The sequence below is a fragment of the Orbicella faveolata genome, unplaced genomic scaffold (assembly GCF_042242905.1).
Source record: "Orbicella faveolata isolate gen_17 unplaced genomic scaffold, um_ofav_v1 contig_12, whole genome shotgun sequence".
In the NCBI taxonomy this organism is placed as follows: Eukaryota; Metazoa; Cnidaria; class Anthozoa; order Scleractinia; family Merulinidae; genus Orbicella; species Orbicella faveolata.
This window is the reverse complement of record NW_028301539.1, coordinates 32,523,975-32,549,184: the sequence shown is the minus strand read 5'-3', so window position 1 is coordinate 32,549,184 and position 25,210 is coordinate 32,523,975. Positions and strand designations below refer to the sequence as shown.

The window sequence follows — 25,210 nt, the reverse complement described above, 5'->3', positions numbered from 1 at the left end:
GTTTAAATATTCCTCATTGTTAGAGTATGAGGTTGTCTACGGATTGAAATTTCGCCGCTTGAGAAGTTGGGTTTTCGAATGGCACTCAGTGTAGCGTGTAGGACTGATAAGTCCCTGTTTTGGCTTCCTCTCCGGGAGTGGGTTTGTTGAGTGTTTTGTTAAGCTGGGTGTAGCCAGAGTTCACCCTTTTTAGCTAGGAGAAAATTTAAAAAGTTAGGAAAACGGCCGAAGCGCGGCTTGGAGGCTCTGCAACAGTCGCGAAACATCAAAGAAAACATATATGTAAGCTTCAATGGCTGTTTATTTTCATTTGCACTCGAAATCAATTTCGGATATAAATATAAAACTTCATGCAGATTGTAACGGTATTTTGCCAGCAACATGCCGCGCGGTGTTTTCCCGGGGTGATTTGTACCGTGGAAGGCGGCGATCACAATATTGCCAACCAATCTTAGTGGAGATTTCTTCAGCAGTTGTTTTTGCAGAGATGTCACAGCATGTATGGCCTGCTTGAGCAATGAAAGGTTACAAACGCGTATCATGTTTGTTCAGGGAAGTCAAATTTTTAGATTAATAAAACAGCAAAGCGGAACCTTTATGAACATTGGTTAAAAACACACATCAAGTTGCTGTCTGATTTGGCACCTACTCCATGGAATTTTGACAAAAATAGCAGTCGTCATTTATTAAAACGAACGACAAACCCCACCACCCCCCCCCCCCCCCGCCCCGTCACCCCCGGCTCCTTCCCAAAGAAAAAACATCAAACTGAAATCTGAAATACCAAAACGACCCAAACTAAGGGCCCGGTCCTCACTGCGCCGGAGGAATTTGAAAACGAAGGTTTCACTATGAAAACTAATCAAATGTTTTCCGTCCACACAACGCCGAAGGAATTTAAAAGCGAAACAGTCACCGGTCATTTTGGATTTGTGTTTGAGGAAAACTCGGTCAGGGAAATCACCTGATTACTGGCGTGACAACATCGCTTTCGAAAAGCTCCGTTTTAAAAAATGTTTTCTGTCCACACGAAAACGCAAAGCCGGCGTTTTCAAATTCCTCCGGTTTGATGAGCGTTTTCGAAAAGCTCCACTTTCGTGACGGATTAGCGTGGACGGTAGGCCTAACCGAAGAAAATAAAGCTGCGTTTTCAAATTCCTTCGGCGTGGTGAGGACGGGGGCCACTACCTGCTTGACTGCATTAATTCAGCAGTTAATTGGCAGGCCATCGTTTTTTCACATGAAGTCACGGCAGCTATAGGTCAAAACAATGAAACAGCAGCTATGTTGGTGTAGCAAACCAATTCTGTGTGAATTGAACTCTTTTCCTATGTAAACACGCTCAATAAATTTGCTTGGCTGCTGGTCACGTGAGTGAAAACGTTCTATTACCAATATCAATACGCGGGCGAAGAAGCAATCAGGAACCTACATAATAATTATTAGTTTTTGATTTCAGTACGGCCTTAGCTTTTCCTGTTAAATATAATCCCTCGTTGCAGTTTTGTGATAAATTAGCTGCGATCAAATGATTTGTATCTTACGTTTCAAAAATGTGGAGAGAAAAGTAGCTACTTTCTGTCCCAGAAATTTGGGAATGGTATAATAAAACCGATCAAACATGACAATTGTTTAGCACTGCAATTCTAACTGGTTAACAAAGTCACAGCAAATACAGCTTCTATCATGTTATAGAACGCTTTGAGATCGGAATAATCAGTGAATTCCAAGTTGTAAACTCGTCGGCCTGTTATGACGGACGCAACTTGTCCCAGGTTCCCACTTTGATGAGCTCCGACTCTTCGCTTGCGCCAAGCATACTTCTGGGCACTGGAGACGAGTCTTCCTGGCTGCACCATACAGAGGTCTGAAAAGAAAGCGCGAGGAAAGATTCTTGTGAGAAAATGCTTTCTGCATTGAGTAACTTATCGATATAAAAATAATTTTAAGGGTGCTCTGATTGAGAAAGTGGGCGAAGAAGACGTTAGCTAGTATATATTTCTTATCACCGACGACGAAAATAGAATCTCCCAAAAATTCAGATGAACATCCGGTGACCTTCATTCCAAATAGTTAAATTGCTTTTTACCTTTTAGGTCAATTATCTCTTTGGTTTTCTCGCTCTCAACTGTTTCTACTTCGTCAGTCTTCGACCTCAACTCAAGTTTGTGAGTATCTTCCTCCAAAAGAAGTTTTCCAAAATGAGGCCTTCTGCTCCCTGGAATTGAAATAAGAAATGCGATAATAGTGATAAATGAGTACCAGAAGTTATTAACTCCCTCGAGAGGGAAATTTTTCTTAGAACATTTCGCTGTCAAACGCGAAAAAGCAATGATAGACGTTGAAGTTTCTCATAATTTCGTTTCTCTGTTTCGACCATTCCATTTCATTATTTATGCAACCTTGTACCTTCGTTCGCCTTGACCAGCGTTCGGGAAACATCCGATTTGAAGTTCGAAAATATCGCACTTCTGGTTGAATTGCGCACGCCTAGCTGACAAACGCGTGGCTCAATAAGATGCTGGATTTTAACTTCCACACATTTCCATTGTTTTTCAAACCAATCAAAATCGAGGCTGTAACGGAACTCTCGAGAGTCGCTCGTTTCGCCACGCTTGCGCAGTAAGGAAGGAAAACTCGTGGAACGAGATTGTTATTTATGAACCAATCATATGCGAGTTCATAGCTTGTGCGCATGTTTGGAAGAAATCCTTCGGGCGGAATAATAAATCCGGTCGGACAGTTCGTACCGTCAGTGGAATTCGAACATCATTGATTCTTCAAAAATTATCGTCGTTGTTTGTTAGACTCTATAGCTAGGTGGCTCAGTGAGAAGCGAAAATGATACTGACATGTAACACTCACGCCACAGCTTGCAAATCTTATCCTTTTCAATCTCATACGGGCAAAATGATAGCCATCATTGTAGCAAAAGTCATTGACGGAGATTTACCTTTCTTTGAATGAAGGAACACGTTCACGCCGCTGCAAAGTTTTTCCACAGCTCGTCTTTGATGGAATGTTCTTGAAGGTCTGGGCAATTCTGGGAACAACATGCGGTAGTTGAATGCGAGAGCTGTTGCTAAGATACTACCAGTCACGTGAGCATGAGGTAGCTCACTCATAGAGTAATGGTCACCAGGACAAACGAGCACCGTTGTACCTCCATCAACCAACTGGCCCCATATCTCGCCAACACTCTCTGACGGGGAAACCCTGGGCGAGAAGCGGTCGTCTTGGCTTCTAATGTATGTGAGAGGGCCTCGATAACGAACCTAATAACGAAAAGAAAGGTGAAGAAACCTGTGCATAATTCACTGAAGGCGAGTAGTCTTACGTAATGTTCTAATACTACCCTTCTAGCAAAAATGCTGGTTAAGACTGGGATAAATTTCGACCCTTAAGCTGATTTGTAATTAAAAGTCACCTAAACAGGTCTCGTACCTGAGCGGGCTGCCATTCTTCGAATGTTCTATTGGCAATACTTAAGTTCTTTAGAAGTGCCTCTCTGAGGGCCCCCAAACTGTAGTCAGGGAGTCCTTTCTCACGGCTCCTTCTCTGTAGTTCATCTATGATCCAGTCTAGATTATGTTCCTTTCTCAAGTGGTTGTATTCGTCTGCTTCCATCTTTAGAGAATCTACTGCCAGTTTTGCCAGAAAATTTTCAAAAAACATCTGAAAAGACAGGAAAGAACCAATTGTGGTTATCCGTTCACAGGCCTGCCTGATAATAAACACTTTTGACAACATCTACCCCTAGGAAATATGGCAATTGAAACTGAACCACTGTGCAGTTGTCCTGCATGTTGGACCGCCTGGTTATAGCCTCGATCGTGGTAATTTCATTTCAATCCGGGACAAACTTGTTCACAGCATTTACTTAAAATAGGTCGTCTCGCAACTATACTCATTTAGCTTTGCGTAACGATCTAGAAAAACGCTGCAAATGAGACTAGGAAGACTAGGGACAAGCGAGCATGGCACTCTGCTAATGAAGTGCATTTGAACTCCTTGACAAAACCAATGAAAACAACTAGATGGCCAGCTTCCCGCGGGATGGATTCTTAACATTAAATTTGCTTTTTGACTCGAGTGTTTAGTCTATTGCACTGTGGCAATAATTCTGTAAATTCTGGAAGACCTTAATTAGTCCGGTCATCAGATTACCGTTGCTATGACCACCTTTCTCACGAACCTCGACCTGTCGAGTTGATGAAGTTGCATTGTCCTGCATGGAAGCCAGTCTCATGGTAATGGTCCGTGAATGGGGATACCACGGAAATGTGTCAAGCATAGCCACAAACTCCACCCTCTGGTTCTGCTCTGTCAACAGGGACGCCATTTCGTACGCAACAAGCCCTCCGTAGGAATATCCGCCAAGAAAGTACGGTCCATGGCGCTGCTCCTTGCTTATCAGTTGAACGTAATGTGCAGCAAGTTCACGTACTCCACCCCAGTCTTCACTCACTACCGTTGGGTCAGTAAATCCCAGTGCATAAAAGGATACCAAATCCTAATTAGCAAAAAGAAAGATGTCAATCATACATCGATTAACATTCTTGTACAAATAGTGGCTTCAGTCTGCTTAAAACACGAACGAAAATACCACGGAACGTGACTTCTGTCATATCCAATGAAATCACGTTTGGGTACGTTTCTACAAACATGTGGTCTGTGATACTCAGATTGAGTTTTGCTCGTCAATGAGGTGTCAGTGCCGGGTTCTCACGGTTTACGTTTCACTTCAAGGACGCAATCAAATGCGCTAACCATTCGGCCAATGCACTATCTAAGTTACCATGCCCTAATTGTAAGAGATTTTTCCAAGTAGATCTGTACGAAATGCTTAGAGCAAGTATGCATGGAGAATGTTTACTTTGAACGCGGATTGGATAGATTAAGACATAATACAACAGCAGGGAATCACCTGGCCTTGAAATCCCGAAGAAATCGGCACTAGATTCAACGCATAGCGGTGCGATGGATGTACACAGAAGAACTTGATAGCCGCGCAAGCAGGAGTGTACAGCGGCACCACTTGTACTTGACTCTCTGACGTGATGGCTGAAGGCGATGTATCCGCCATTGGCTGTGTTTGTGCAGTTTCATTTTCTTGGCCTTCGTTATTCTGAAGCTGTTCACTAGGTGCCTCTCCACTAAGCTTGGCAGTGATGTCTCTTGCAAGTTTAAGTGCGGTCGTATCAGGCTGCATAAAATAGAAAACCTGAAACAAGAACACTCACGATCTAGTAAACATGTAGGTGAAGGAAGACAAATACAAGAGCCGTAGCCCTCCTCAAACATATTTTTAGACGAGCCACAGGAAAAAAAAACAGCATCTGAAGGAAATGTAGGTGAACTGAAGACCATAATCTGGTACCAGCTCACCGCTTATAAGGAATGACTGTGTGAAACTGAAACCTCCTGTCTAAACTGTGTCTAATATTTGGGATAATAAAACCCCCTGAACTCATACAGTCAAGCTCAATGAACCTGTTTTCCTTAGGGAACGAAAAGGGTGACCATTCAGTACAGATTTTATGAATGCTACTTGGGAGAGTTTAGCGTATCATCAAGACAACATCTCTTTGAGGACGATATTCTTTATTCTTGTCAGCCGTACGACGACATCGAACTGACGCAGTAAGCCAAGGGGACCTGTCGTCGATTATCTGTGATTAAGTGATAATAGACCTTTTTTATCTTGGGTAGTTTGTTGCCCCATTTCAGACCATGTGATGATACTCTTACGAAGTCTAGCTTTGAAATTTTCAAATTATCGCCTCGTGTGTATATGAATGAATATTTTTTAGATGGATGAACAATTCTCTAGAGATGAACAATGAACAATGACGAACAATGAACAATTCTCTAGAGAATATCAAGTGATCTGAAATGGGAAAACAAACCGCCCAAGCCTAAAGGAACCCACCTCAAAAGAAACTTGCAAATTGGATTCAAACTGCATTTTCAAGGTCAGAGCGCCAGCTGAGTCGATGCCGTAGTTGTACAAGCTGTTGTTAAGATCGACCTCAGAACTCGAGGAAATTCCCGTCCATTCTTTTATTACCAAGCCGACGTACTCCCTGACGAGTTCGCCTCTCTTTTCTGCATCCTTCTCCAGCGTTATTTGTTGTGCGAGGGTCTCCGACGAGCTGGTCTGACTGACAGAATCATTGATTTCTGCCCTAATGACAGACATTCGGGACGTCTTCTTCAGCCCGCTAATACTTTTTATGTATCTAGGCCAGTCCACACCGCATAGGGCGATTTGGAAGCGGCTGGGTTCCTCAGTAAGAACTTTGGCCATGTGTTTGGCTCCTGTGAAAATATTAAAGAATCGGAAATGTGCGATTGCTACTGATAAAATATAGTTTTAGCACAGTGCAGTTAGAGGTTCATGTAGTGTGATCGTCCGAGTAAGAACAGTTGACACTATTGAAGGTTGCAGGAGAGCTCCACGACTTAACAGTGCGCATGCGTCCTGTACTACGAAGCCCTAAGACTCAGTTGATCATTTGTTTGAAATGTGAAAAGAGTTCCCTCAAACACAAGTTCCATATCTGAAGGGACCGCATAACATACCTCAACTAGAACTTTGTATAAAGTGACCGTGTGCGCTTAACAGCTGAAGGTAACCAATGAGTAAACGCACTAATCGTATCTATAACAAAATTCTCGATCGTGATTGGTTCTCCGTGCGCCTATCTGGCACGTAATCGGCGCGTGATCACATGGGTGTCCAATTATAGGTATCCAATTACAACTCCAATTTCAACAAGTTGTAATGGATACCCACGTGATTTGCACGTCAATTACATGTGCCCTAATGGCTCTTTTTCTTAATATTTCCTACAGTTATGGAGAGCGCTATTCACTTTTCGCTCAAAAGAAGTTGTCAAAAGACTTTTTAATTTTGAAATTTTGTTTTTGATACGATTAATTAGTAACTGGACCTCGTGTTGTACAATTCAGGGAGTAATCGTGCTCGTAATTTCAAATCGGCCTCGCTCTACGAGCTCGTCCGATTTTGAAATTACTCGCCCGATCACTCCCTGAATTGTACTCCACTCGCTCCAATTACTACTACTAATTCCTACTTAAATCCTGCATTCACGTAGGGGCCAAACCACCCCCCAAATGTTTCGTCAGTTCTTGGGTATTTTACATTATTTCGCATTACTTAAAAAGTATTGACTGTTTCTACACCAAACTTGGCAGATGAGCAGGAGACCTATTGCCAATTATATTTACGTGAAAAATGTCAGTAAATGTCAAAGTTGTGACGTCACAGTGATGACGTCATGTTTTTTGCCACTTTTGAAGTTTTTAATATGCATATATTTTACAATGTGTTTGAAAGAGCACATCAAGGAGAGTTGAAACCTGAAAAAAGTTTGTCCATATCACAAAAATTGAATGAAATATGGCATTTTTAAATATGAAAAATAACTCTGCAAAATATGGCGTCCCCCCCTTGAGAAAAATCCCCAAATAGGAGCCGTTATTTTGTTCCAGCAAATGCAGCTATGTTGCACATGTGATGTGCCAGATGACTAAAGCAAAAATAAAGAAGAAGATCGGAATAAAAAATTATCCCTCTAGTGTTATTGCGTTAAAATTAGTTTTGTTACGTCATAACCTGTGACGTCACCCGTTTTTTTACTGTTAATACCATCCTAACAAAGCCGAAAATCAAATTTTTAAAACCATACGATTTTTGACAACATCAAACTTTTTATTTTTCTAGATTATTAGCCTTCCTAGAATAAAACTGAAAAAAAATAAACCAGAGAGACTGACTTAAGAAGGACAGTATGGTTAAGCAAATTCCGGGAGGGACAACAAAAAAATATTTAATTTACCATATCTCAAAATATAATCATCATAGCAAAAAACGGTTTCCGGCATTTTGCCTCTCAAGTCAAGGCCTTTCCAATAACATAATCTTTACATCAGATTTTACAAATAATTATAGCACGTTTTGGTGACGTCATCAATTATGACGTCATGATCTGACATTTTGTCACAACTTCCAAATTGAAATAAATTGGAGAACAAAGAAAGCTCATCTGCCAAACTTGGTTCAGAAATATATAAACCAAGCAAATATAGCCTTCATGAAACATTAGGAGCGTGGTTTGACCCCTACGTGATTTTCTGCGACCTTGCTGTGGCACGAATTTTGTCGATTTGTGTTCATCAGAGTTCTCACACCGTTAGAGTTCAGGATCTAACAACTAATATTCACAAAACGAAAACAACAGGGTCCGTATTATAAGAGCAGGACTGTTCACCACAACCTCGACGACAACTGAATCTTGTACACTTACGGGATATTTTTGCTGCAACTTATTTCAATGCCCCCCACTTTTCAGTTATTGTGAATCAGTTTTGATATCTTCATGATGGACTTTTTAACCATCAATTTCAACAGTGTGTGTGAGAGTATTCTGACATCGCCTACCGTTTGTTAAATATTGTATGCCGTGTCTTAGTAAAGAAATAGCGTACCATCTTTGGCATGTATAAAACCAAGTCCTGCTATAGTCATCAATTTAGCGACACTGGAATCTCGTTCCATCACGCCCGCTCCACTAATTGGTCCCCAGTTTATCGCCAATCCGGGTAGACCGAGCACCTGTCTTCGGTATTGGGCAAGAGAATCTTGAAAAGCATTGCAAGCTGAGTAGGAGCATTGTCCCACGTTGCCGATGATCGAAGCCATGGATGAAAACATGACGAAGAAATCCAAGTTCATTTCCAAGCTCATTTGGTGAAGTAAGAAGGAACCTTGCAACAAATTGAAAACTGTTATCATAATGATTCTAATACTCTAATATTATGTTTAGGCATCTAGCATCTATCCTTCTCGTGCCTCGTGGTAGATAGGGCCTTTACAGAGGTCCTGCACTTTTCTCGATCCCCTGCGATCGTTGTCGTTTCCTCCCATGAGCTCCACCCTGCCTCTTTCCGTTCCTTTTCTACTGTTCGTCTCCACGTTGTCTTCGTTGTCTTTGGAGCTCAAGACAAGGCGCTCATGAAAGATTGGGAGCTCTTTATATTTGACAACATGTGCTGAATCTTAAAAAGATTGTCGGGTAAACATTACAATGGTAGGAAGTTTCCTTCCATTTATTACGTGGCAATCAAAATAAGTTGTAAACGGTCTTCTTGTGCCACGAAGCTAGCTTAAATTTGAAGTAGGAACGGTGGAAGGACTACTAATTTGGTTCTAACCCAAATCATTGCAATTTTGACGATAAGGTAGATACAATAAAGTATATTACTGTATTACCTTTTATTTTAGGGGCCATGGCATCAGTAAAGCTCTCAAATGTCAAATCGTTGAGAAATTCATCTTTCAGAACCATGGCAGTGACAACGATGCCAGCCACACTTGGAAGAGTCTTGAGCTCTTCTCGAAAGGTTTTCATTTGTTCTTGGTTGGATATATCAATCTAAAAAAACAAAATATGAACTATTGTTTTAAATTTTATCACTTTGCTTGTGATTGTACAGAGCAGCTGATACTAACGTTGTTACTCTGGTCACTCGCATGGAAAACGCATTGTTATAAAACCTTTTATGTTATTGATAAAGCTTTTTAGAAGAGATAATGGAAGGTTAATTACCTGGAACATGTGAATCTTTGCACCAGTCCTCCTTTCTATCTCTCGCACTTCTTGACATTTGGCGTCTGAGGGTTTTGAACGGCCAATAAGCCCCACGCACTTTGCACCATTCTCAACCATCCAGCGAGCCACTTCAAATCCATATCCTCGAATCCCCCCAGCAACCAAGTATGTTCTGTTTTCTTTCAAGCCACATTCATCTAATCCACATGGAAGGACAGGAATCTTGATACGCTCGGCCTCCTCCCCACATAGCTGAAACGAGTGAATTAGAAAAGAAAGGCTTGAGGGTCCTTTCATTTGATCTTTTGGAGATGGCTGTTTCTCAAGGGATGCGTTTGCAGCTTCAATGGCTGTTGCCACGTCCACAGAGACCAGCTGCATTCCTAGAAGCTTCTGGAGGACTCCTTTGCTTTGCAAAAATTCCAGACTTGTTAAACTGAGGTTCTCGTAAACCTGGGGGGACCTGAGAATGCCTGCTATGTCCTCTCTCTCATATCTGACATTTGTAGCTGCGGTAAATACGACGTCGCCAGCAAAGTCGGAGCTCAAGATTATAACTCTTCCTCCTCCTTTGAGAACCCGACTACTTTTTCGAAGAGCATTTGGAGCAGGTGGGTAGAAAAATAGGACGGCGTCAAAAAGCCAACTAGAATCACCATCGAGATAAGAGGAACTCTGGCGCATAACACTTTCTGCACCCAATTCAAGGAGACGAGCGTTTTCAGATGCTTGGCAAGTGTCGGGAATGGTGCAAAATGCTCTGTGACCCAATGCTTTTGCAAGGACAACTACAGCTGGACCGGGACCACGATTCGCTTCATGTATCAGCAATTTCTGAGTTTCTTCTCCTGATACCACTCTTTGAAGGGCATGAGAAGCTATGGAGAGGCACGCTGGGATGTATGCCGCTTGCTCTTCTGTTAAGCTGGTTGGTTTTACAAACACGTTATTGACGCTGATGGCAAGGGAGGAGGAAACCCGTCCAGAGGCGATAACACCACACACCTCATCTCCAATCTGTAACTTGGTATTTTCGCTCCCTCTAGGTAGATCAGTTACCTTTCCAACGACGAAAACGCACCCATTTGGTTTGACTACATCAATCAGGGATTCAGAGGGTGTCCAACAATATAGCAGATCGAGTGTGAGCTCAGACGGGGACAGCTTCGAAAGACTCTTTTCACGCAGGCAGAGCGTTGTTGACGAAGGGATACTTGACAAGTACAACGAGCCCTTCTGCTTGCTTTCAATTCGCTTGGTTGTTGGCTGTTCTGGGGAAAGTTTCGTCCTCACAACGCGATTTATGAAGCGTTTGCCATCTCGAAAGGCCACCTCTTCTTCCATGCTGTCACCCAGAATCTCCTGGACCAAAGAATCTACTTCGAGCAAATCCGTTTTGTTGTTTAGGTCAACAGCGTTAATCCTGACATTAAATTCTTCTAGGCGTGCTGTTCGCCGCAGACCCCAGACTGTAGAACTCCACGGGATGGTGTTAGTGTCACAAGCATTCAACAGCTGTGTACATTCAGTGATCAGGAAAAGTTGAGAATTGAAACACTCCCTCTCTATCAGCAGCTGAAGTAAGAATACAGAACTGGCGAAGGCGAGGCGTTGAGCTTGGTCTATCACATCGAAACTGTTTGGTAGAAGATTACTTTCCACAGGCCACGTGTTGATAACCCTGAGGTTGGAAGAGTGACTTGTTGGTATGTCCGAAAGGGCTGCTTTAATTTCTTCCTCTGCTTCTGTGTTAAAACATCTAGCATTTGGCAGGTCAACTGTGATGACATTGAACTTAGCGGCCTGAAGTCTTGTGATAAGTGCATCTGAAAAGATGGAGGAATCTTTCAGGACAATGCAAGTCGAATTTCGCGCAGTTTCCTTCTGCCTTTGCAAAACTTCCTCGGTCCACTGGACTTCGTAGCCAAGGTCATCAAAGGTAAATCGACGTTCTGTGCTGGTCAACTCTGTAGCAAGAAAGTCATTTATTGTTAGAAAAACTTTTCCTGACGGACTCATGAGGGTAACATCGAATCTTCGAAACGTAGTCACATCTGCAGTGACGTGGCAGTACAGCTGGTTGGTAGATGGCACGTCGTTCAGAGTAATGCTCTTGAAACACACCGGCACAAAGGAGGTGTCTTCAAACACAGTGTTTCCAACGGGAATAAAACAGGATTGAAGGCAGGCGTCTAAAATGCAGGGATGGACAACATAACTTTCTGCTTCTGCTTGAACAGCCGGTAGTCCACTGATGTCAACCAAGCAAAGTCCTTCGTTGCCGCGCTGCCATATTTTTTTGATGATGGAGAACGTGGGCCCATAGTTAAACCCCAACTGTTCTGATATTTCTCTGAACCGCTCCAGTGTCATGGTCATCATCTTTGTCGTCAGCTCCTTTATAGTTGGGCTAACTTTGTGGACATCTGCGTATATTGACAAAGAAAATTTGATATCCTAAATGACTGGGCAAAGATATCTTGAATGATTTGGGCGGATTTTTACATAAATGGATATATGTTTTCTCATAAATTTTATTCAAAGCATATCATCAACCACAAATTTAAACTTTGAAGTTGTTTGGTTCTAGTCTGTATGCAATGATAATGACACGATTATTGAAACAAATAAAATATAAGCACGAGACTAAAACAACGGAAGCAATACCGACAAGTAGAATATAAAGAGAATACGGTTTGTTAACATAATTGGAGACAGCTTCATTATTACCTTTTTCCTCGAGATTCTTGTGCTTGTGCAAAAGATCTACAGAAATGTTCCCACTGCTCAGAATAATTTCAGACTGTTCATCCTGTAAGCTTGTAATGTGGAACTGGGCCTCATCAATTTTGTCGGTCTTCAAAAGACGTAGTCGCAAGTATCGAACCTAAAAGTACACCGTAGTGAATGCAATCAATTTTGGTACATCGCCTTGGGAACCTGGGGTATTTTTATCTTACGAGAATAAGATTTCAATAAGCCATTTCCGAGTTGCTCTTACCTCTGTTTCAAAACGAGTCTTGGTGCACAACCTTTCATATTGAAATGAGTTTTTCTTGGACGTTCATTGTCTTACAAATCAAACTCATATCCATACGAAAGGTTATGCACCAGGAGTCGTTTTGAAAAAGAGGTAAAAAAACCGCTCGAAAATGGCTTATTCCGTTCACCGTTTCCTCTTGGGTCGTATTATTTTAATTACCTGTGTTTCTGGCAGGGTAAGAAGATTCAAGAGCTTCAAATCAGTAAGTTCCACACAAGCAACATCTACAAATTTGTCCTTCACCATAGCGAAAGCCATTTCCAGGTAGGCAGCTCCAGGCATCACAGCACCTCCCTGAATGAAAGCATGATCCTTTAGAGTTGGGAAACGATGGAGGTCAATCTCAGTCTCCCAGCAATGCAGGCCTGAATACGGCTCGGTCATTTTCACCTGTCCCAGAAATGGATGACCTTGCTTCTTTGTAGTTCTGTCAGCACCAAATGGAGGTACCATGGGTTGAGAGGAATTTTCTCTGTACCAAAAGCTCTTTTCCAGCCATGGAGAGTTCACTGAACGGACAAACCTGGCTGATGGATCCTTCTGTACACAAGACCATTCTATGGGAAATCCCATTGTATACAGTTTACAAACTGTGTTTTGAAGAAAGCACCAGTGTTGGTCTTTGACAGATACTCTCTTTCGGGGAAGAGTTGCCACGATAACTGGAATTTCCTGCTTATCCAGGTTTTCTTGAAGAGCAATTTGTTTGACATAGTGGGCTAAAATTGGCTGCGTACTAATCTCAATAATCTGCTTGTAACCATCCTTTAGAACATGCTTTATGGCTTGGCAGAATTGGACCGGACAGCGAAGATTTCGCCACCAATAATCGCCGTTAAACTTCTGACCCGAGAGAACGTCGCCCTCAACGGTAGAGTACACAGGAATTTTGGAAAGTTGAGGTTTAAGCTTGATGTGTTTCATAGCCGCTTGAAAAGGCGTCTTAATGGGCTCCATGTGTGCGCTATGAAATGCACGTCTTGTTCCAAGAACACGCCAGAAAGTATCTTTTGCGTGCGCTGTTAGATATTGGCCCAGGGTCTCGATCGATTGGGATTCGCCAGACACAGTCACACTTTTCGCATCATTGACTGCGCCTATCTCAAGTGTTTCAGTTAACTCCAGGTTGACCAATAATGTCCTGGCCTCCTCTTCGGACATGCCAAGAGCCGCCATACCACCATTGTCGGGACATCCAGTTTGCAAAGTGGAGCGAGTCAGCACCAGTGTAACAGCTTCCTCGACGGTTATGACCCCAGCAACACAGGCAGCTGCAAATTCTCCGAGACTGTGTCCGATGACAGCGGAAGGATGAATTTTCCACGACTTCAACAGCTGCGCCGTCGCGTACTGGACAGCAAAAGTGGCCGGTTGAGCAATGCAATTCTCTGCAATTCGTGAAATGTCTTCTGGTGCCATAAGCTCCTCTATGAGAGACCATTTCACACCCAAATATTTTAGTATGTTGCTCACCGTCAGGACAGCTTCCCTGAAAACAGCTTCACATTCAATTAACTGCCTTCCCATAGCATACCACTGAGACCCCTGACCACCAAACATGAAAACGAGTTTGCCGTCATTGGAGTTCACCTCTGCGTAGGAAAGCAATTTATCCCAACCCATGGAGTCGTCAGCGAAGTATGCCAGAGACTTGGATGCTTCACAAGGGGAACCAAAGGCAAGAGCCAAACGGTGTGGGAATTGGCTGCGGCGTTCGTTCAAAGAATAGCACAAGTTTACCACGAAAGACTCATCCATATCTTCTTTATTATCACTAATCCAATTTGAATAAAGTCTTGCCAACTTCTGTAGAGCTTCTTTTGAACGTGCTGACAAGGTGAAGACACTATTTGGACGATAAACGCTCTCTTCATGTGAGCATTGCTCTGAAGGAACTTCGCGAAGGATGAGATGCACATTTGAACCACCAAAACCAAACGAGTTCAAGGCTGCTATTCGGGGTTTTCCTTTTTCTGTTATCCATGGTTCAGTGGTTTGTTGAACAACAAAACCGTTTTCCTCCAGCTTAAGTTTGGGATTGAGCACATTTATGTTAACAGTTGGCACATATTTCTTCTCTTTGATCATTAGAGCGACCTTGATTAGTCCAGCAAGACCAGAAGTAGATTCTGTATGATTGAGGTTTGACTTCACAGAACCAATCCTTAACTTCTGTGTGGACTTTGTTGTTAGCCTGGTGTAGGTTTCAGCTATCGAATTAACTTCTACCACGTCACCGATTGCGGTACCAGTGCCGTGTGCCTCGAAGAAATCCACATCTTCAGGACTCACTCCTGACTGTTCTAGAACTCTTCTGGATAGTTCAGCTTGCATCTTTGCACTTGGCGCTGTCATCGGTACGGCGTTTTGTCCATCGCTGTTCATTCCACAGGCGAGGATCTCGCAATATTCATCATCTTTGTCATTCACAGCTGCATGTGACAGCTTCAAAATGACTGCTGCGAAACCTTCTCCACGTCCATAGCCATCTCCAGAGACGTCAAAACTTTTACTGCGTCCATCCGGAGCAAGAAAACCACCCAAGCCGGATGCCATCTGCATAGCATGACTGAGGATAACGTTAGGTGCACAAACGATGGCTATCTCGCACTCTCCATTGTGCAGGTTGTCACAGGCTATTTTGAGGGCGGTTAACGATGAAGAACATGCCGTATCAACGACCAAGCTTGGGCCGGTTAGATTTAAGCAGAATGACACCCTGTTGGCGATAATAGATAATGTGCATCCTGTCGCGGAAAACTGGTCCATACCTTTGTAATTGGATGGATCTGACATCACCGCTGCTGCGTAATCCAGATTCATCACGCCGACAAAGACCCCCGTTCGACACCTTTGCAGATCGTAAAGCCGTAGTCCAGCATCTTCAATGGCTTCATGCACCACTTGTAATAGAATTCGTTGCTGAGGATCCATGCCGCGGGCTTCTTGACTGGAAATGCCAAAGAACTTGTTGTCAAAGCCTTTTATTTCTTCTAAATAGGACCCGTTTACAACACAGTGGCGTCCGACAACATACCGCTTAGGATTATAGAGCTCAGAGAATGTTTTATGTTGTTCAGGTCTGTTCTTGGGGTATGGACTATTTGAACTTTTTCCTTGTTCGAGTAAATGCCAAAATTGATCCTTACTACTGGCTCCAGGAAACCTGCAGCTGATACCAACGATGGAAATGCCAGGGCGTTTAGAGGTGAGTTGCCGTGTGTCGCTTTCTCGTACTTGCAAAGATATTCCGTCATTTTGTTTCTTCTGGGTAGATACTACATTCAAGTCATTCTGGGAGTCAAAACTATGTACAAACTCGGAGAATAACACGATGATCGTCGGCAAAATAAATAGAGCGTGGATCAGTCCTAGACCAAGCAGCAAAGGGACAAGTCGATGGAAAACTTCTACTAGACTTGGATAAATAAACCCTAGTGAAACTGACCCAGATGCAGTCATTGACGCTGCAGTTACCGCAGACCACCCAACGGAACATAGGGTCTCAGCCATGCGCACTCTTACTTTTTGCTTTGCTGAGAAAACGAATGAATGGGCAACCTGAATGCTGAAATTCAGGGACACGATAATCGTCATAACCAGGGAGATAAAGGATATGTGGTTGAGATGAATTTCACTCGCTTCCATAATAGCTGATGCCTCCAATACGAGGAAATCAAATGTTACAGCCAGGAAGATGCTAATCCCGAGATTTGCGTTTGAAAACAGGGAGATAACAAACACTACACAAGTGGCAGTTATGAAAACTATGAAGATTGCTTCTCTCTCCAACAAAAACACGTCATCGATATCAACAAATTCTTCACATACTGGTACAGTTTTCAGGGGTGATTGTTTGAGTAAGTCTTTCCTCAATTTCTCTAGTGATCCTCTGTCCTCTCGCAATTGATTTTGTACTTTCATCTTCAGCTGAATTCGAGACGCCAGAATTTTAACTCGGTGATTTTCACCTCCAAAACGTAAATCGTGTCGAAATGGAAAGTTTTGGGAAACACGAAGAAAACGTTCTAAACACCGGTAGAATTCAGAGTCCGAGCACGTCATGTTCCTATCCAGTGCCCACTGTCGCAACGCTGCCGTCCAACACAACAACTTCCCCCCTCTGTAAGAAGCCTTTTGCAGTTTTGTGCAAATGTTTGTAATTTGATTTTGTACTATTTGCTTTGAATAATCAATTTTCTCTAAGAAAACGACACTCGAATCAGCCTCGTTGCCAAAGTACGTCTGTTGTGCTTCTCTGAATTGCTGGAAATTGTCATTTTGAAAAAGTGACTCGATTTTGCTCGTTCGGTCACTGGGTTGTAAAGCAGACAACACACACAAACTTATGATGCACACAAGTATAAAAAGTGAGAGAACTTTTCCACCAAGTGACGTTATCATCCATGTAAGTCTCCTTAATATTTGTTGCAGTCTATCGTTTAGGCGTTGCATGAGTCCTTGGTCGAAGCTACCAGCACTAGCAATCGGCGATCTTCTTTTACAGGATCCTGCACTACACGTGTTACGTTCCTTTGCCTTCTTCTCGAAATGCATCAACAAATTTACTGTTATTGTAAACGATGCGGCCGAGACTAGCACAATGGTGACCAGAACCGCCTTGAAGAAATCCGAAATAACATCAAAGGACGAATAAATTGCAATTCCAGAGAGAATTGTCCCACATAACGCCGACAAGACAACGGGGAATCCCGCTCTGTTAACACAGCAACTAACTCGATGTTCAAGTGATGTCGTCGCCTTTTGCCGTTCCCATTCTACCAGGAAAAGGACTACGTCAGAGGTTGCTTTTCCCAAAAGCAAAAAGGGAATAAACAAGATAGTCGGGAAAAGGGATGTGTTGATCACTGAGATAATACCTGCAGAACAGGTCATTGGAAACAGAATAGATAAAATCAGCAGTAGAACTGTTGTTAGGCAACTGGGATTATCAGAGGAAAAGTACAAGACAATGAAAACAAGAATAGCCATTGCCAAAGCCGACAGACAAAGTGATTTCACTTCAGGTTTCAGGATGCTTTGCAAAGCATCAGTTGTAGATTTCTGAGTCTTATAGAAGAGTGACGAGCATCTCAGGCGACGACCAATCGATGACAGGAGACTCTCAAATGACGCTTCAAAGTGAATAATATTTGGTTTATGTTCACTGGTTGTTTCTCTGATGAAGTAAATGACTCGAAGAGCGTCCGCCCCAGCAGTCGGTGGATCTGTCTTGTGATGAACACGAAAATTACTCAACATACGCTTGTGGGAAGAACTGAATGTTTGTCCAGAAGAGAGAGCAACTGTTGGATGGAGAAACTCACGAGCCAGAATGGTGGAAAGGTTCTTCAAGTCTTCAAATTGAGTACCAGCTAATTCAAGAGGACTGCTAATGATACAGCCATGATTGGATGGTTTTTGCTGGGCGTTTGAAAGCAATTGGCGAGAGCATATTTCACTGTAGCCACTGATGTTTACTATGGTCTGGTGGACAAGAATGGCGTCATTCAAGCAATCTTCACTGAGGATATTGTGACCATGTTTAGGGACCATGATGATCTGTTCTAGGCGCGCTTGAAGAAGAGGAAAGAACTGTGCTGCATGATGCAAGTCTTCCCTGGATTGGCTATCGGTGGCGGTGAAACGTTCAACGGAGGGCTGCTCAAAACGGAGACGGATGAATCCCAGACAGCTCGCAAAAACAACTATGAGCGACACCAAAAGAACAATCCATGGTCTGCGAGCAAGAAAGAACCCCAGTCTCTCGAAAGCTTTTTCGTAGGCTGTAAGGATGCGAAAAGATAAAGCTGTCCATCTTCTATTAAGGGACCCACATCTAAGGCGATGCTTTTTACGAGGTCCGTGAATCTTAGAAGACCTAGACGTAAGGAAGCGATTTGGTCAATCGATTGGGATATTCTATCGAAAAACCGTGGTTTAACCGCATGTTCATGAAATGAATTGTTTCTCCGAATATTTACTTTCTCAATTGTCTAAATTATCCTTTAGGATGTATTATTTAGGCCATGACCATGATCTCTTGGCAATGAAAGATGCCGGCTTGGCCGTTGGATAATGCAAGACCACACGACTGAATGACTGCATTGCGTGACGAACAAACAAGGAACCGCTGCAAGCAAGGATTCAAGTAGCAATAGATCAAACGATGATCAAACGTGATATTTTGGTGTAGTGCAAAGCAAGCAACTATCTACAAATCACTTGGCCGTTTTTGACTTAGATGCAGTGGTGATCATATGTGTCGAAAGAGGGTCATAGATTCATGGTATTCGACCATTAAATAAGTTGACAGTCGGCGATGTACAGCGGACGTCGTGTAAACAGAAGCAAACGTCTGCTTTATGTGCGACGAATGGTGACAGAAACACGTCAAATCGGCTTTTGGACCTGCCTTTTACAGCAAATAAGGTTAGATCATTTCGAAATTATCAGCTCTGTGTCTATTTCAACTTAATATAGCTCAAGACATGTGGCGCGTGCTAAAACATATGTCTAACCCGTAAAACTGAAATTTGACGACGGATGGTCAAATATCTGCATTTTTAACGTACTTTGAAAAGCTCTCGCGTCGCTCACAATCATTTGCCCAAAGAAATTTTTGCAGGAATCTGTAGACCATCCTTCTGCGACTCAACCACCAGAAGCTTAATCCATTTGAAGGTTTCGTACATGGTGAAAATCAATTACTTTTACGAAGTACTTTTAAGTGAATGAAATACATGTCTTCGAAATGTAATTATTCTACACCCAAAAAGACAACGCAGCATTCCCTAAAATCAACCCAGTACACATTTAAACATTGCTCAAAAATATTCGAGTGTGTTAAAGACGGAAGAATGATGTGGATTTGCATGCGAGGCTCTCAAAATTGTTTAATAAAATTGGTGCGTTAAATGACGGTTTTAACGGAATTTGGTAATTTGCTTATTTCTTTGAAATAAAAGGATATTTTGCCAAAAAAACTATCCAGTAGTTTTTGTCATGCCCTACCCTATATACCGAAAAAATATGAGCGAAATCAAATTTTCGACGCTTGCCGAGTTATTTTCCATATTTAAGGACAGGGACTCTTGACTCGACCAGAATCGGCGTTCCCTTTTTAAATATAAGAACCAAATTTGCTTTCTACACCTTCTGCTCTTTGTACATAACTTTGAGCTCCTTCCGTGTGTGTGTGTTTTTTTTCCCATTCTTTCCATGCCCATTTCGGCCAATACAACTGTGATGAAATTTAAGCTTTGCCTGACCCGGATACGATCTTGTTCTCCACGTACTATAACTTGCATTTTCATGCTAAATGAAGAGTATGCTGGGCAAAGAATTGAACAACTTGTCCAATAAATGCCTTCAACTTGTCATAAAATTTGACGGATTTCAAAATATAGTAAAATGGCGATAAAAAGCTAATTAATCTTTGACAGCTGTTGTGGCTTGTTTATGCTTGGATATTTTGGATAGCAACTGATGACATTCCGTACGAGTAACTATGAACAATTGTGAACATACTAGTAGTTTTCAATTTTTGTCAATTCACCGAGGTTGCTCGATCTTATTCTACACACGATCATGAGCACACGCAAGGCTTGATCACATGCACGTCCTGAGATCGATCACGTGCACGCCCTGGGATTGATCGTGTTCGCCTGGGCTAGATCACGTGCGTGCTCAAGACTTAGTAACGTTCCGCCTTTTGAACTCCCATTGGCTATTAATGACTTCATCTGTGTAGGTGGTCACTAAACAACAATTTTCAAATAAAGATCGAACATCATGATGATGTCAACTTAGTAATGTTTTTGGACGACAAAAAGCGCAAAGCATTGACCTGTCAAGAAATATGTGTGTTATTCCCTAGCAAGAAGGTCGGAGAAGTCTCCTATACACAGTGTAACCGTTGATATTGCTTGCGTGCTCAACCTACAGTGGGCAGTAAATACCTTGCATATTTCACTTTTTGTTGGAGAACACAAAAATGTCTCAAGGACAAACTAAGGCTAATGGAATTAGACAACACAAGCAATTTTCACCAAGGTTTGTCTTGAATTTCACGGCGATTGCTTCCTGAGAGGTTGAAACATGTTCCGGTAGATCGAGACGACAATTTAGATTGCGAAAAGATTTATTTCTATTTAACTCACGAATCTCGCGATTACACACTTAAGTCATTCCGTTTTACTATCGGAGCTATCACAAAGCTGAATTTGTAAAGCAGAGTTGAGTTCGAAAAATAAATTCCATAAATTGGCCGTAGTGGCACACGATCTCTAGACTATTTAAAATGTGGCCATTTCACGTTGTTGTTTGACCGCAAAGAACGGCAAAAGAATATTCGAAGATTTATAACGCACATGTACATTCATTGTTCTGATCATTCAACCTATTGTTCAGTGACGTTCCTGTTGCCGTCACAAGGCCGTTTCTGACAAAATTGGATTTTATATTCCTCTCCTGAGTAAAAGGGATTATTTAGACTATTGTCCAGGGTTAACTTTTTTGTCGTTATTTTTTTGAAGTTTGCATTTGTAACAAGACAATGTTTGCACATACTGCGTATGGCAAGGGAACTGGCAGAAAAAAATTAAAAAATAGCAAATGGACCTACCTGTCTCCTGGTTGCTTTCTTGAATCGTGATCGAGTAGTTCTATTCTTGAATCGTGATCGAGTAGTTCTAAAGCTCCTTCTAACTCGGCCATGACGCGAGTTATTCCATCGAATGCCACAAACTGCTTGTAGAGGTCGGCTATCCGACAAGAAAAATGAAACTGACCCACTGTAATGGGTGGAACATCGCGGCCAATTTATAACTCGGCCCACTAGCATTGTTTTAGCATTTCAGCGCTTAAGGACGAGCAACATTCTTCCACTGAGTTTGAAGAGAGGCACGTGCCCCATGCAACACCCAAGCGTTGTAGACTTCCTTTCAAACTGAATTGGGACGCTGTGTCGTACGTGCAGCCTTATTTCCCGTTTAATAAGTGGCGTTGTTTGAATTTTAAAAGAGACTGAGAAGCTGATGTACAGTTTTTTTGCTTTCGTTATAAATATCCCGGATGACTAGGTCTTATGCATGATTACGTCACATGCTCAAAATTCGCTTCCAAGCCTCGTTTGCCAGAAATTTTCTCAAACCTCTGGCGCTTTCATGTTGTTATCACGACGGTATTCTTTTCGTTTTGCTGTTAAGGAATTTGCAAAATTTGCAATTTACATTTTGAAAACGAGGCTTTGCTTGTCTGGTGTTATCATACATGAGGGCTATTGTCACGAACAGGGCTGAAGATTAACTTGGTAGCAAAATGGGCCAGCTCCTTTAATTCCTAGAGGCCAAAGACAAAATTAAGTGGCCATCAATTTCCTCTAGTCTAAAACGAAAACTGTTGTATTTATATGAACAAACATCCCAAAAATGTTCTCGAATCGATTCGTAACATGCACGTGTCTGACACTTCACTCAAACGTTGTAGCCATGAACATCCTTGCAAACTGAACAAGCCGGGTGAGTTATGCGGCATTGTTCTGATTTCAACGAGGGTGGTAAGGGGGGCTCTGGGTCACGTTTCACGGAAAAGAAAAAAGACTTTTCGCAATTCACGAAATATAAAATAGACATTTCACGTAACGCGAATAAAAGGAGACATTTTTTGCTTGAACTTAGAAAACCAATGAGATTTTGTTCTCCGCGTCATTTTTCCACAAGCGGCAAACAAAACGAAATCCGTTTTCCACTGAAAATGGCTCATGTAGAAGCACCGAACGGATTATTTGTCTCGTTTATGCAGTGTTTATTACGTAATAGTTGAAAACGTGATCAAAATAAGCACTCACAGTGAATTAAACGTTTATTTCTCATTTCACTGAAAAATATTTTGAAAAAATCATGGTTCACGGCGGTCACTACTAGCGAAACCACGATTCACGAAAAAAAGCTAGCCATTTCACATTTCCCGGAAAAAAATAAGGCCATTCACGAATCACGAATATATCAATATACCATTAAAAGCTCTCTTCAAATGCCCTGTGTGACGTGGTGTTATAAATAGCTCGGATGTTATGAAAAGGGCTGAAAATCATCTCTAGTGCATAGTAGCAAATTCGGCCAGTTTTGCTGTATTCCTAGTAACGTAAAGACAAAATGAGGTGGCCTTCTATTTTTCTCTGGTCTAAAAGGAAACATGTTGTATTTATTTGAAAAAACATCCCAAATCTATTTTCGAAGCGATTCGAAGCACGCACGTGCGACCTCGTGGACTGCAAAGTTTGGGCAGCCTAGAGTCACGTGGCATAAACGAAATCAATATGGCGTCCAATCTTCTGAACGTGTAACGCTGTTTTTTTTTTTTAACCGCGCGGCCATGGGCCGAGCGCGGTTCATGTTCTACCCTTGGTTTATTTTTTTTTATTTTTTAACCGCGCGGCCATGGGCCGAGCGCGGTTCATGGTTTACCCGTGGTTTTTTTAACCGCGCGGCCATGGGCCGAGCGCGGTTCATGGTTTACCCGTGGTTTTTTTTTTCTCGACTTCGGTGCGAGCAGACCCAAGCTATTTTGAGTCACGCAACCTGTGATGTTTACTCGCCAAAAGCTGTTGAAACATGAATAAATCTCATCTTTCGCGGGAAAAAATTAAAAACCCAGCGCTCGTCAAAAATTATATTTTTTCACCAGAAATTTAGCTTGGAACATATACATATTTATATTCGTTTGAATCGTCGATGAAATGACCTTTTCCGGATATTTTTTCCTTCGGGGTCAACCGAAACCTCCGATTACAAAATCACGCCGAACCAACACGTTACAAAAAAATCTCTTCAAAACCCTGACTTCGAAGCGATATAACACTTCAGCGTTAATAGCTACCACACATCGGCAGACGGTAAATCTATTCCTTAACAATCCAGCTTTATCGTGTTAAAATTTCAGCGAAATCGAACAAAACCAGAATTAATTCGAATTTTTTTGTGACCTCACTCCCCAGACTTGACCTAACAAAGGAAGCAACGGTCGCCCATAGCAACCGAAACACACGAACATAACAAAGCCGACGTTTCGGGCAAAAAACTCCAGAATTATCGCCTGAGAGCTTAAACGTGAATGGGAACATCTTTTTCGAACTTTTTTCAACTCATTTAGACGAAAGAATGGCCTCGGCGGGCTACAAAAATGACCAAGAGAAAAAACAGAACAAGACAGCAGAACAAACCGATAATATTTCACCGCGTGGCTTTCGGCACGAAAACGAAAATACAGCTTACTTCTGGATAAATTCAGCCTTAGAAGCCACCAACTGGTCCCATATTACTTTCTGTATCCTTACAAATGTCCTGACTTCCATCTCCGAAAGATTTTGCCCCAATTTTGAGCAAATAAACATTTCGCCGACAGCGATCACCATTACGGTGGCTTGCATACTAAATTAGCTAACTTGACAAAATTCTCCCGAGGGGGGAGGATGTGACGAAAAGAGCTGAAAAATGGCCTGTAATTGGCTAATGATGAGATCTCCCCACTGTCCAAATTTGGTGAGAATCGAAAGTAACGCCAATTAATTTTCTGTACGTTTTCAATCTGTAGCCACTGGAGGGACCAAAATCGATACATCGGTCGGGATAGAGTTTCATTATTAAATTACATGACTTGTGTGACTACTTTGCTAGCCCTTTACTCGTGGAAAACACCAATCAAATTTAATAATGTCTTTAAAGAAAGAAAGGTGTTGTTAATAGTGTTATTATCGTGTGGTTCATATCGTTCATGACCATACATATCCCGAAGAAAGTTCTAGATTAGGACCATTACGTCATCGGAGATTTGTCAACGGCTACCACTGATGGTGCAGTAATACAGTTTGTGTTGATCAAGTGATGTGATGTCTACAGCAAGAAAAGAATCAATGACTGCTTTGAAATGTGCACTACGTTCCGACGGTAGTGCTAAGCAAACAGTTAAATTTTAAAAGCGCGGTTATAAGATCTAAAAGATCTTCTTGTCTTATGTGAACTTCCCCCAAAAATTCGTCTAACAGAGTTGAAAGAAAAAAAAAAGGAAAAAAAGAGGAAAAAAAAAAAAGGAAACGCGACAAAAAGATGTATGGAATCATATTTAAAACAAAACAAATTTAAAACACTCAAATTTACTGCGTAGATGAACGAATTCTTGGAGTCTGGTACCTGTTAAACAACGTGATCTAAATATTTCCTGTGCGGATGAGAAAATCGAAAATGCTTTTTGTGATTTTTAGTTTCTAAGCAGATAGGATAATGATTATTTTATCCTGATATTTCTAATCGCCTAAGCTTCCCAAATAAGTATTGCATTGCTTGCACGTGTAGAGAAGTGTAAGCCAGGCACAAGCAAGCCTGCTACTAAACGCGGAAGTGGAATGCGCAGTAATGTTTTTGTTCTGTACGTGACGCCCGTGATGTCTGAAGCGCTACAGACAGCTGGGACGTGACGTTTGAAGGCAGTGAGAGCGAAAACAACATAAATAATAAAGCAATATAACGAT

The 25,210-nt window shown here is 42.0% G+C and overlaps 1 protein-coding gene across 1 annotated transcript; it reads right to left on the bottom strand.

The window, feature by feature from the left end:
• Positions 1-283: 283 nt before the first annotated feature.
• LOC110064669 (uncharacterized) lies at positions 284-25,035 on the bottom strand. The gene is made up of 13 exons (XM_089283329.1): positions 21,308-25,035; positions 12,841-18,562; positions 12,369-12,525; positions 9,636-12,064; positions 9,299-9,461; positions 8,515-8,793; positions 5,933-6,321; positions 4,928-5,224; positions 4,196-4,513; positions 3,445-3,675; positions 2,954-3,275; positions 2,090-2,218; positions 284-1,867 (listed from the first exon to the last, which is right to left on the bottom strand). The coding sequence occupies exons 1-13, from the start codon at positions 21,397-21,399 to the stop codon at positions 1,647-1,649; spliced, it is 10,749 nt and encodes a 3,582-aa protein (XP_089139455.1). The 5' UTR covers positions 21,400-25,035; the 3' UTR covers positions 284-1,646.
• Between the last annotated feature and the right edge of the window lie 175 nt (positions 25,036-25,210).